The sequence below is a fragment of the Notolepis coatsorum genome (assembly GCF_963971535.1).
Source record: "Notolepis coatsorum genome assembly, chromosome: 6".
Lineage (NCBI taxonomy): Eukaryota > Metazoa > Chordata > Actinopteri > Aulopiformes > Paralepididae > Notolepis > Notolepis coatsorum.
Window position 1 is genome coordinate 71568620 of NC_140170.1, and position 13831 is coordinate 71582450.

A 13831-nucleotide genomic window follows, 5' to 3' on the forward strand; every position below is an offset into this window, starting at 1 on the left:
TATAATGTTATGATGATTGGTTAAATGTATGTTAAATGTCTTGTTCTTTTTAAATAAATGTGTTCCAAAGTCTGAAAATCATTTACTATGTGAAAATGTTCATTTCTAGTTTATATACAAACATTTATTTATTTGTATTACTTTTCAAGATTACTAGATCCTGAATATCAGTGCTTTAATCCAACCAATCAAAAAAAAACGAATACAAGGAAGACAATGGACCACAATGCAGTGACATTTTGTGTAATTACTTAAAGGACAAACATAAATACTCCCACTAGGGTAACAACAAAGAAACATTCATTCAAAGGCAGCTTGATCATAAAAAAAAAAAAACTATACAAAATACACACTAATATACAAAACTATAGTAAATGGTCACTTCCTGGCGATGGTCGGCCTACACCATTCTTTCTTGCCATGCCACACTACCCTCTGGTGAGCAGAAATACTCCTGGTACTTCTCTCGCACAGTGTAGGCTTCCCGGGAGCACCTATTTCCACCGATGTTCCTGACTGAGACCATGTTGTCCTCACCGGCTCTTCTCTCATCCAGCCAAACCTGGCTTTCACTGGGCCTCTGCAAGTAGTTGTGCAGGATACAGAGGGTCAACACCAGGGTGCTCACCTTACCGGGAAGCAGATGTATCCTGCTGTAGAGAACCCTCCAGCGGGAGGCAAGAATGCCGAAGGCATTTTCAACTACATTCCTTGCCCTTGAGAGACGGTAGTTGAAAATCCGCTTCTCGTGGGTGAGGTTTTTCCCGGGGTAAGGCCTCATGAGGTAGGTCTTCAGTGGGAATGCTGCATCTCCCACCATCGTAAACGGCACCTTGTCGAGGTGTGCAGCATTTGGGAGTATGTCATCCTCTGGCACGTGGAGGGATTTTTCCTCCATCCCCCTTCCAAGTGCTGAGGTGGCATAAACTCCTCCATCGCTGACCCTTCCAAACTCTCCCACGTGGACAACTCGGAAGCGATAGTCGGCATCTACAAGAGCAAGCAAGACGAGGGAGAAGGTCTTCTTGTAGTTGAAATACAGACTCCCAGACTTCGGGGGTGCCTGCATGACGATGTGTTTGCCGTCTATCGCGCCGAGGCAGTTGGGGAAGTTCCACCTCTGCCCAAACCTTAGAGCAATGGCTCTCCAATCCTCCCCAGTCGGAGGAGGCATCTGGCTCCCCATTAGCCGCCTGTTGATGGCCTCACAGGTGTCCTCCACACAGGCTGCCACAGTCGACTGTCCCATGCGGTAGCAAAATGCCAGACTCACAAAGGAGTCACCTGTTCCAAGGAACCTGTAAAATAAAATGTGTCAGCAGGGAATGTGTTCTTTTTCATATATGATGTGATTCTTGTGTTCTTTTTTTATATATGATGTGATTCTGTTCCTTTTTATATTTTGTGCACAATAAAATATGTGTTTGTTGAACCCCACTATCGCCCAATGAGCCTCTGTATCTGGTACATGTAGTATGACTCACCTCAATGTCTTCTTTTGGATATCGGGTCCAACCACACTCAGGAGAAGATCCATCTGCTCCGCAGACATCCGGAAGTATTTCCGGTGCCGCTCCTCGTCCAATTGTAACTCTGCCACCAAATTGTGGAAATCACCCTGTTGCTGCCTTCTCAGGTTTAAAAAGTGCACCCAGACTCGCCTCCTACGACGTCTCCGACGCAAATATAAAAGAAGGGCTGCAGCCTTCTTTTTATCACCTAAAATTGCATCTGTGGAAAACAAACAATATCATTATTTAACTCAATTTAAGCGAACATTTTAAGTTATAACAATATTTGAATGTTAGTGAATTTAAATGCCCATACCCCAATTAGCAGTTGTGTGTACTGTATTTATTCTGCAATCTTAAATAAATAAATCAAACCTTAGCTAATTTCCCCCCATGATGTGATTGATTGAAAACGTTATTAACAGATTGCAGAATGGGTACAATACAGTACGGCTAAATACTTTTTACTTGTTACCCAAAATCACTGATAGACTGCTTCATCAAGTCCTACAATGCGGATGTTATTTCGCCTGTGGTAGCGTTGGGTTTCGAGTAGCCTCTCCATCGCTTCATCTTTAACCTCTTGTATTTTCCTCCGGCATGCTTCTTCCACCCTTTCTATCTCTTTTGTCACCTCTGTCATGCCAATGCAGATGGTGTTCTCGTTCACTTTGACTGCCTGTGTAATATCTGTCACCGTATTCTCCACTGTCGTGATTCGCTCGGACTGTACAGCGACCGCTTTCTTAACTTCTTCTAATTTAGCATCGATGTGTTCGAGTTTAGCATCGACGTGTGCTTTGAATTCATCTTTGAGTTCCTCGATGTGTAATCTGAAAGCGACCATCTGTTCTTTCATCAGGTTAGTCAATGAGTTGAAATCGGGTGGTGTGATTGTACTGCTTGTGTCAGTTGGTGGTATAGGTGCAGTGACGATGCCGATGGATTTGTCTGCTATTATCTTCTCAAAATCAACTGCTATATCTCTCACGGAGCTTGTTCCTGTCGCTCCTGTTATGTTGACAACTATTGTCTCCCTGTCGGGGACAATAGTCGATGGTCTCGGTGTATTCTCCTCTTTATTCTCCTCGTCGGGGCTTGTCGCCAACGGATCTTTATCCGCGTCGCCTTGAACGTTTCTTCTTGATCGTGTTTCAATCTGCGCCGCTGAAGTTGCCGTTTCTTGTTTCTTTCCCGTCCTTTCCTTATCCTTAACCATGTTGTCTTTTGATATAGTTAGTAGAAGGTCTTATCAATACTTATACAACGGCATGCAAATTTCTCGATTCTGATCACCCTGTTGCTGCCTTCTCAGGTTTAAAAAGTGCACCCAGACTCGCCTCCTACGACGTCTCCGACGCAAATATAAAAGAAGGGCTGCAGCCTTCTTTTTATCACCTAAAATTGCATCTGTGGAAAACAAACAATATCATTATTTAACTCAATTTAAGCGAACATTTTAAGTTATAACAATATTTGAATGTTAGTGAATTTAAATGCCCATACCTAGCTAGTTAAATATCACAACTTCATTGTACATGAGAATAATATAGTCCCCTTCGGATGTATATATATTTTATTATCTCTTTTTCTTACAAAGTACTGTATATCTGTATGTCATAAATGTCATAAACTGCATCCTTAGTACTTGTGTGTATTTAGCCGTACTGTATTGTACCCATTCTGCAATCTGTTAATAACGTTTTCAATCAATCACATCATGGGGGGAAATTAGCTAAGGTTTGATTTATTTATTTAAGATTGCAGAATAAATACAGTACACACAACTGCTAATTGGGGTTGCATAACAGAGAGATAGAAAGTCTTGTTTACATCAGGTCCCATTTTCAATTCATCATGACATACAGATATACAGTACTGTTACATCCAGACATTTACTGTAGTTAGAGTATGGATAAATAGCTAACGTTAAATTAGGCTATCGATATACTAACGTTTAGGTAACGTTAGCTAGCTAGCAAGCTATGATGAACAACCAGTACAGCTAATGTAACTGGTCTAAAGGCCACCCTCTGTGTCGTCGTCGTGTAGTGGAAGTGAAGACTCAGTTGTGGCAATTCAGTGTTTTATTTCCCCTGTTGAAACATCCCACAGGTACATGTCAACACTTGGCCAGCAGATGGCGTCAATAACTTGCATAATGCCCTGTCAGCATTCCAGATAGTCTCTTTGAATGATACATTGAAATATCACAATAATAATAAAATACACAATGAAATAATACAAATTAAATAATAAGACATCTCCAATTACCTGTTGAAACATCCCACAGGTACATGTCAACACTTGGCCAGCAGATGGCGTCAATAACTTGCATAATGCTACAGTGGGGGAGAAATGTCACGCTGTGAGAAACGAGGCCTAACACACATTGCTCAGACCATAACCACAAACTCAGTCAGCATGTGTCGTACAATAGTTCGCCAACACAGCTAAACCACATTACAAAAAGTGCAAAATTTTCCACATTAACACAGTTACCACTATATACAACTCCGGTTCATTGCCCGGCAACTTATTTACAATAGTGCGTTCTTTTAGACCTGATATATTTACAGACACTGAAAGCACGTCTTACCCCTGTCAGCATTCCAGATAGTCTGGCGCGAGAGGGGAAGTGCAAGGGGAAAAACGTCACTTCGGCAGGAAGTGACGACGGCTTCAAAATAAAAGACTATTAGAGTAAAAATAATAATAAACAATTAAAATAAAACGTTAGGGAGGGATCTTTGTGGAATACAACATTAGTATATTTTATATACCTGCTACACTAACACGAACGTGTTTACCTACTCTACTTTCGTTAACGTTAGCTGACGTTATGAAAGCTATGATCTGTAATGTCAACTGGATAACGTTAGCTATTTATTCATCTATGCTAATATTGTCAGCTTATTTACTCACCCATTTTACGTGTGTTTCTCCCGATGATTCAATACAGTGTTGAGAGTAGAATTTGCCACCTCTAGAGTTCTAAACAACAATATCCGACGAGAGATGTTTGAGAAGCCGTGACCACTTCCGGTAAAACGATCGCCTCTGGTGTGGGGGGCCAAGTGATTGTCGTTGAGCGACAGACAATTCCATCGCCAGGCGACGTCGGTCGCCCGCCGTGTGCAGACCACTTTAGAGTTGCAAGCCTTCGTTGTCATGGTGCATTATATTCTAGAAGGTTGTAGAATACACTAGTACTAATAGACTGTTGTTGTGTTCCAGAATGTTCTAAGTGACCCAGGGCAGTCGAGCGATAAACCCAGAATATTCCAGATTGTTCTTATTGCCAATGATATGTTCTTGTCTCCCCGGAGACCAGAGGTCTAAAATTATAATGTATTACGAATCGTATTATACACAATACGCATTGGTGTAGACGGCCTGCATATCATCTGCTACTTTTGATGAACACAATAAAAGTCATTCTAATACTGATATACACAGAGAAAGAGGGAGATGAATCGGCTTATCTGTTTTCAGACAGTGTTTCGTTCTGCCTTGGGGGATCTGCTCCATATCGAATCCAATATTCCTCAGCCTCTTTAGGTGTGTGTAATCCAATCCTACAGCCGTCCCTGCCCACGATCGATAACAGCGCCGGGTATGTTAGCCTTGGTCTGAGCCCAGACTTGAACAATTTTTGCATCACCTCCTTGTATGGTAGACGTCGAGCGATGGCGTCTTTGCTTAGATCTTCGTAGATAAATATTGAATGATCACCATGTTTCAGCTTCCCACGTTGGATGCGAGCAATTTTGATGATGTCATCTCTTATTGATGTCTTCCGCAGAGTAACAATGATGACTCTTGGCCCGTTGTTTCTTTGCTCCCGACAACCGATTCTGTAAGCTTGGTCCACTTTCGGCACTGTGTTTGGAAAGTTGTTACCCAAAATCACTGATAGCACTGTTGGAAAGTTGTCGTCTGCGCAATTGACTGCTTCATCAAGTCCTACAATGCGGATGTTATTTCGCCTGTGGTAGCGTTGGGTTTCGAGTAGCCTCTCCATCGCTTCATCTTTAACCTCTTGTATTTTCCTCCGGCATGCTTCTTCCACCCTTTCTATCTCTTTTATCACCTCTGTCATGCCAATGCAGATGGTGTTCTCGTTCACTTTGACTGCCCGTGTAATATCTGTCACCGTATTCTCCACTGTCGTGATTCGCTCGGACTGTACAGCGACCGCTTTCTTAACTTCTTCTAATTTAGCATCGATGTGTTCGAGTTTAGCATCGACGTGTGCTTTGAATTCATCTTTGAGTTCCTCGATGTGTAATCTGAAAGCGACCATCTGTTCTTTCATCAGGTTAGTCAATGAGTTGAAATCGGGTGGTGTGATTGTACTGCTTGTGTCAGTTGGTGGTATAGGTGTAGTGACGATGCCGATGGATTTGTCTGCTATTATCTTCTCAAAATCAACTGCTATATCTCTCACGGAGCTTGTTCCTGTCGCTCCTGTTATGTTGACAACTATTGTCTCCCTGTCGGGGACAATAGTCGATGGTCTCGGTGTATTCTCCTCTTTATTCTCCTCGTCGGGGCTTGTCGCCAACGGATCTTTATCCGCGTCGCCTTGAACGTTTCTTCTTGATCGTGTTTCAATCTGCGCCGCTGAAGTTGCCGTTTCTTGTTTCTTTCCCGTCCTTTCCTTATCCTTAACCATGTTGTCTTTTGATATAGTTAGTAGAAGGTCTTATCAATACTTATACAACGGCATGCAAATTTCTCGATTCTGATTGGCCATTTACACGTCTTTATTGGCAACAATCCACGGTCCTGGGCTCAGGACCCGCCCACAACCGAATCACATATCACTCCCCGGCTCACTCCGGGAGAAAACAAGATCGCGGACAACAAATGGATATGTTGATAGCACCATAACGACTAAATATGAAGCGATTCTGTCAAGGGGAATGTGTTAGTCCTTTAAACAATGTTGGATGATGTAATTGATGGGTCTTGAGTCAATCTAGAACAAAAGAAAAATCGCGGATTGATTGATTGATTTAAATTTCTACTTCCTTCCCACTGACTGCAGCGTTCACTCTCACACTGTCCGACGCTGGCGTACCCACAAACACACACACACACACACACACACACACACACATACACATAAACACACACACACACACACACATACACACACACACACACACACACACACACACACTGTGACACACACACACACACACACACGCACACACACACACACACACACACTCCTGTCTGCAACAGCGGGGGAGTCAGACTGAGAGAGAAGCAGCGCTGTTTTAAGTGAGCATGGTCTATTGAATTGATTGATTGGTTGATTGCTAATTTTATTACTGTACCCCTGGTTTCCAACTGGTTAAGTTTAGGCTAAAAGAAATAAATAAAAAAATAGGGCGAAGAAAATGTTTTTTTCCTATAGGGCAAAGAAAACGTTTTAATTTGTTTTACCTACTTTATATAGAAGCATCTAAGAATGAAGTTCTATGGAAAGTAGGTCTGCATTCCCTTAACAATTGTGTGTATTGAGCCGTACTGTATTGTACCCATTCTGCATCTGGTAATAAAATTTTCAATCAATCATTCCAATAATACACAGTTGGATGTGTTAGTTGGTTGGATGCACTTCAAGCTGCTTCCACATGAGGCAACTTCTCTCAATCATTCCAATAATACACAGTTGGATGTGTTAGTTTGGTTGGATGCACTTCAAGCTGCTTCCACATGGAGGCAACTTGTCTTTTTTGTAGTTGTGGGAACTACTTTTTCTGGCGGATGGTTTTTTCAATAAATCTTCGATTAATGTGTGTTTATTGTATAGAAATAAGGTTGGATGAATCTGGCAGTTGTATAAAAGCTTTACACCACTTGCAGTCGTGATTTGTGACCAATAAACCATGCCTAGGGGGGTCTAACGACCCTCGGCTGCGCCTCGGGCCTAACGACCACCCCTAGGCATGGTTTATTGGTCACAAACCACTCCTGCGCGTGATGTAATGCTTAAATACGATGTGGTCTAATCTCTTTTGGTATTGTCCAAATAAGGTTTTTAAACAAAATTAACGTTGACGGGAGCGGAGCTATTGCCAAATGCGTGCGCTACATGTTGCAGCTAAACCGGAAGTCTCATGGTTTTATTATAGCCCATTGTTTTTATCAAGTCGCTTCTTTTACTTGTAAAGTATTTATAAAACAGAGCATTCTGAAGATTATACCTTTTAAGAGGTTCTCAAAGGTATCCATCCCCTTATTTGTAATAATCTGACTAAATCTAATACTAACTCTCTACCCTTTTTACTATTATGTACCCTACTACTATGCTACTATACTTATACTACTACATACCATGCTAATATTTCTATACTACTATGCTACTAAGGGATGTCCCGATCACATTTTTTTGCTCCCGATCCGATCCGGATCATGTGATTTTGAGTATCTACCGATACCGATCTTTCCCGATCCGATCAACAAAAAAAAACTTTTAAATACATTTTTTTTATTATTATTATTTTTTTTTTAAATCCCAATTTCTCACATTACATTCACCCTGAATGTTGACGTTATCCAGGTGAAAAGTTAACTTCATTCAAGCGAGGCATTGCAATCCTTGACATAAATCATTTGATGTATAATTAAATCAAAGGAAATGCGTTTGGGTCTGAGAGTGTGGCTGGTCTGCCGTTCTGCAGACCAGTTTTGGCAAAATTCTTCTGCTCTGTGTGACAATAAATAAATGAATGGTGATATGCAATTTAAAACCAAAACGAAGGCCTCAGTATGCGTTTAAGACGTGAACATGGTCATGTTTGTTGAATAAAAAAAAAAAAGTAAAAAAAAAAAGAAAAGAAAAAAAATTCCAGGTTATTATTATTTTTTTTTTTTTGCCGATCCCGATCTTCGGAAAATCACGTGATCGGCCCCGATCCCAATCACGTGATCGGATCGGGACATCATGCTATTATGTCTATACTACTATACTTATACTACTACCTATCATGCTAATATGTCTGTACTTCTATGCTACTATACTTATACTACTACCTATCATAATAACATTATGTCTACTCTATACTACTATGCACTCAGAGTGTAACACTCAAATTCAACACTATTTGACGAACAACGCCACTGACCCTTCGCTGCCAGAGAGGTACCCCTCCTGGCAATCTGGAAGTCGCTTTGGATAAAAGCAACAGCTTAAATCCTTTGTCAGCCCCTATTTTAAATTATCTATCGACTATCGTACGTCACTTAAAATCCCTATCGTTTGCAATTTCTCTCAAGTACACCAAATGCTTTTGAATATGTTTTGTTTGTGTCATTTCTTACCAAGGGTGTTTATCTTACCAGCAGTTATATTTGATTTGATTTGATTTGATTTGATTTGATATTTTTTATTTTCGTGTCTTACATACAGATGTATGCCCAGCCCATATGGGCTTACAAGACACATAACAATAAGTATATAATAATATACTTTACCAATTACTTAACAAATGACATAGACCAAGATGGCCATAAAAAAATACAAGAAAATACAATAAAACGTAATATAACACAAGCTGTACTCAATGTAAATAAACAGAAAAACAAGGTGAATTCAAATACAATTATATAGGATACAGTGTGTTTTGTCTCAGGTGCCATGCCTTCTCCAAAAATCCTGCAAAATATATTAGTTATTTTGGTAAATATAAGGGTGTTCAACGGTTTCTCCATTTGTAGGAATTCCATTTTCCTCCATGTTGCTGTAGAGTTATTGTTCGTCCAACCAATATTTATTTTTATATTTCATTTAACTCAAATGTTTTCTTCACACCTAGTTTTAGTTTTTAGTTTAGTTTTAGTTAACTATAAACACACACACGCACAGCACACACGCACAGCACACACGGAGAAAAGGGGTATTTAACAGGGGAAATTCCTCCGGATCTACAGTAGCAGCTGTCATTGATTATGCAGCAGCAGCCCCCATGATGCCAGGTCAGTTCAGCTGAAGTTAACAGCTCTTATCTGTGTCCAAATCACTTTAGCCCAGATTTGATTATATATTAAACTCTGGCCAGAGGATGGTCACCCTGAGGATAGTCACCCTCGCAGCTGATGGAAATGTCATGTCATAGCAAGGAAGCTTGGTTTAACATACGATCGTGCTAATGTTTTTTTTTTACCTGAGCAGGAACTGACTGAGCTAACTGCTGGAGAACTGGAAGAACTGTTAGAACTGATAGACCTGTAACTACTGAACCCTGTTAGAACTGATAGACCTGTAACTACTGAACCCTGTTAGAACTGATAGACCTGTAACTACTGAACCCTGTTAGAACTGATAGACCTGTAACTACTGAACCCTGTTAGAACTGATAGACCTGTAACTACTGAACCCTGTTAGAACTGATAGACCATTAACTACTGAACCCTGTTAGAACTGATAGACCTGTAACTACTGAACCCTGTTAGAACTGATAGACCTTTAACTACTGAACCCTGTTAGAACTGATAGACCTGTAACTACTGAACCCTGTTAGAACTGATAGACCTGTAACTACTGAACCCTGTTAGAACTGATAGACCTGTAACTACTGAACCCTGTTAGAACTGATAGACCTTTAACTACTGAACCCTGTTAGAACTGATAGACCTGTAACTACTGAACCCTGTTAGAACTGATAGACCTGGGCGGTCAGGTGGCGTAGCGGAGATTGCGTTCGTCACCAACCCCCGGAGACGCTGGATTCGCCTGTTCGAATCCAGCTCACAGCTCCGGCGTTGTCACCAGCTTGGCTGGCCGTTCACACTAATACAATTGGCAGTATTAGAGGGTGGGAGAAGCTGGCGGGGTGGGTCCGGGTTGTTGTAAACAGCGACTCCTACAGTTCGGTCGGGGCGCCTGCTAAGCGTGGATAGGATCTAAGGGGGGTAGTGTGATCCTTCCACACGTTACACGCTCTCAGTGAGAGTCCGCGCTGCCAGGTGAAAAGAAGCGGTTGATTGGCTAGACGTGTGTCGGAGGAAACACGTGGTAGCCTCCACTCTCCCAGACCGACTGTGGGGGGTAAGTGCGCAGCGACCAGGAAGGGGATTGGGAATTGGCATAACGACTAACATTGGGATGGGAGAAAATTGGAGGAAAAAGGAGGGGGAAAAAGATTAAAAAAAAAAATAATAATAATAACTGATAGACCTAGGAGGCTAAGTGGTGTAGTGGGCAAGGCGCTCGCCACCAACGCTGGAGACGCTGGGTTCGAGCCCAGCTCTCGGCGTTGCTACCAGCTTGGCTGGTCGCTCATACTAACACAATTGGCAGTGTTAGGGGTGGGAAAGCTGGTGGGTGGGTCCTGGGCGTTGTGGACAGCGACCCCTACAGTTCGGTCGGGGCGCCTGCTCAGCAAGGGAAGGATCTGGAGGGAGGTAGTGTGACCTTCCACACGTTACACTCTCCCAGTGAGAGTCTGCGCTGCCAGGCTGGCTGCCGGCTGGCTGCCGGCTGGCTGCACATGTGTCGGAGGAAAGCATGTGACAGTCTCCGGCCTCCCGGACCAACAGTAGAGGGGGGGTGCACAACAACCAGGAAGGGGGTTGGGAATTGGCATAACGACTAACAGTGGGATGGGAGAAAAATCGGAATAAGGAGGGGGGAAAAAGATTAAAAAAAATATATATATAACTGATAGACCTGTAACTACTGAACCCTGTTAGAACTGATAGACCTGTAACTACTGAACCCTGCGCCATGTTAGAACTGATAATAATAATAATAATAATAATAATAATAATAATAATAATAATAATAATAATAATAATAATAAATCTATTTTATATATCGCTTTTCCAGGTGCTCAAAGTCAAAACTATGGCAAAACAAAAACAGAACAAAAATAATACATGACAAAATAAAATAAAACCGACAGAATTTGAGGTCAAAAGCAAGATTGAAAAGGTGGGTTTTGAGGGCTAATTTAAAAGATGTCAGGGTGTTTGCATCACGGATATGGCTGGGGAGGGCATTCCAGAGGGAGGGGGCAGCAGCAGCTAGACCTGCACATAATTCATTCACATATTCACATATTCAATCAATTCAAATTTGTATACGAACAGTTTAATCTATTGATTTATACCAGGGTATCTCAGAGTATTGTACATCATACAGAGTAGACGTAGGTTAGCTATATATATTTGTACATGGGGTTGACTTGTAGGATAGAATCAGGGTGGGCTGTACATATGCAAATAGTGATATTATCAATAGAGTAACATATGTCTCACCTATCATAGTGATATTATCAATAGAGTAACATATGTCTCAAATGTTCAGCAGATCTTTTTCATTATCTATTATTCTTTATAGATAGATAGATAGATAGATAGATAGATAGATAGATAGATAGATAGATAGATAGATAGATAGATAGATAGATAGATAGATAGATAGATAGATAGATAGATAGATAGATAGATAGATAGATAGATAGATAGATAGATAGATAGATAGATAGATAGAGTTGACAGGGAGACTCAGGGGAGAAGGATTAAACTCTTGGCCAGCAGGGGGTACTTGTGGTTCCAGAGTTGGTCAATTATATTTATATTTATATATAATATAATATAAAGAATAAATGAATGTATAAAAAACAGAAAGGGAAAATGGCGCAGTGAGTAACTAGACTCCAGTTCCTTATAAAGACACCTGGGTCTCTGCTCCAACCAGCCCCACCGCTGCTCTTTATGACAGAAGCTGCAGGGGACCTGGAGGCCTATAAGCTCCTCCAGCTGTTCAAACACTCACCACCTCCACGTACACACTGTGGACGCAGCGCGCCTGGGAGCAGCCAGGGGGCGTATTTCTGTGGAAGTGAAATGTGGCGGTGAATAGGTGAGGCTACAGGACATGGAGGACATACAGGACACAGAGGATATATAAGGACATGGAGGACATATAGGACATGGAGGACATATAGGACATGGATGACATATAAGGACACGGAGGACATACAGGACATATAGGACATGGAGCCTGGAGGACATATAAGGACATGGAGGACAGTGGGTTCTTTCATCATTGGCACGGCAGCGATGCGGTCAGGAATGAGGCTTAAATGAAAGCATCACTGGTCTCCTGGAATTAGAACATTTAGTTTTCCTATTTCTAATAATGTCCTTGTCGAAACACGATTAATAGCAGTGCAAAGCTTTATGAGGGCTTGCTAACTGCAGACAAAGTAACAGAGCTTGCTAACATTACATTCACATTAACAATACCATCCATCAACGGTTGCTAAGAAACTCTTTCTGAAGGAGTGGAAGTCCTCCTCAGCACCTTCTTTCCAGCTGTGGATGGCGGACATGACCTCTGTTATACGGATGGAGAGACTTAGGTTCCTGAGAACCGATTCACGTAAAAAGTGTTCAACTATCTGGGACCCGTTCTTAGCCTATCTCGATGAGGTGAGAGGTGGCAGCTGATTCGCCTGTCTGATCTCTGACGCCAAACACAATATTTCTCAACCAACCGTGTTGTAATACCGAATGTTCGTTTTTTTTTCTTTTTTTGGAATGTATTTTTACTTTCACTGTATGGGTGTGTTTGTTTGTCACGTTTGTACAATGTTCTGAAAAATGTAAAAAAAAAATATATATATATATATATACATATACTATGATATTACGATATGAATATAATATGTTGCATCTTTGAGTTGACGTTTTCATACCCGGCAATCTGGTGGCTCGCTATAACGATAAACACCACCAGCTTGATGTATTGTGGGTTTTATACTTGACCTTTGACCAAACACCACAGTTCAGAGTGTTCTTATGGTAAGTATGGATAAGCTGGGAAACACTCTTACACACTGAATCTTCTACTGCCTTTTAGGGCTGCACGATTCTTGCTAAAATGTGAATCACGATTTTTCTCTCTAAGAATTGAGATCACGATTCTCTCACACGATTCTTATTTTTTCAATAAAAACATTTATTGCACTATTTTTTTATAATCTTTTTTCCTCCTTCTTTTTCTCCCCTCCCAATGTTAGTCGTTATGCTAATTCCCAATGCCCTTCCTGGTCGTTGCGCACTCTACCCCCTACCGTCGGTCCGGGAGGGCGGAGACTATCTATCACATGCTTCCTCCGACACGTGTACCCAGCCCACCGCTTCTTTTCACCTGGCAGCGCGTAACGGGAGAGTGTAACGTGTGGAAAGTCACACTACCTCTCCTAGATCCTTCCCTTGCTGTGCAGGCGCCCCGACCGAACTGTAGGAGTCACTGTTTACAACGACCAGGACCCACACTCGCCGGGTTTCCCACC

At 41.6% G+C, this 13831-nt stretch overlaps 1 protein-coding gene across 1 annotated transcript; it reads right to left on the reverse strand.

Annotated features, from left to right (window-relative positions):
- Window positions 1-400: 400 nt before the first annotated feature.
- Window positions 401-1249, reverse strand: LOC311229547 (uncharacterized protein; the record flags this gene model as incomplete). The annotated part of the gene is made up of 1 exon (XM_084315622.1): window positions 401-1249. One exon carries the CDS (start codon window positions 1247-1249, stop codon window positions 401-403), a length of 849 nt encoding a protein of 282 aa, XP_084171748.1.
- Between the last annotated feature and the right edge of the window lie 12582 nt (window positions 1250-13831).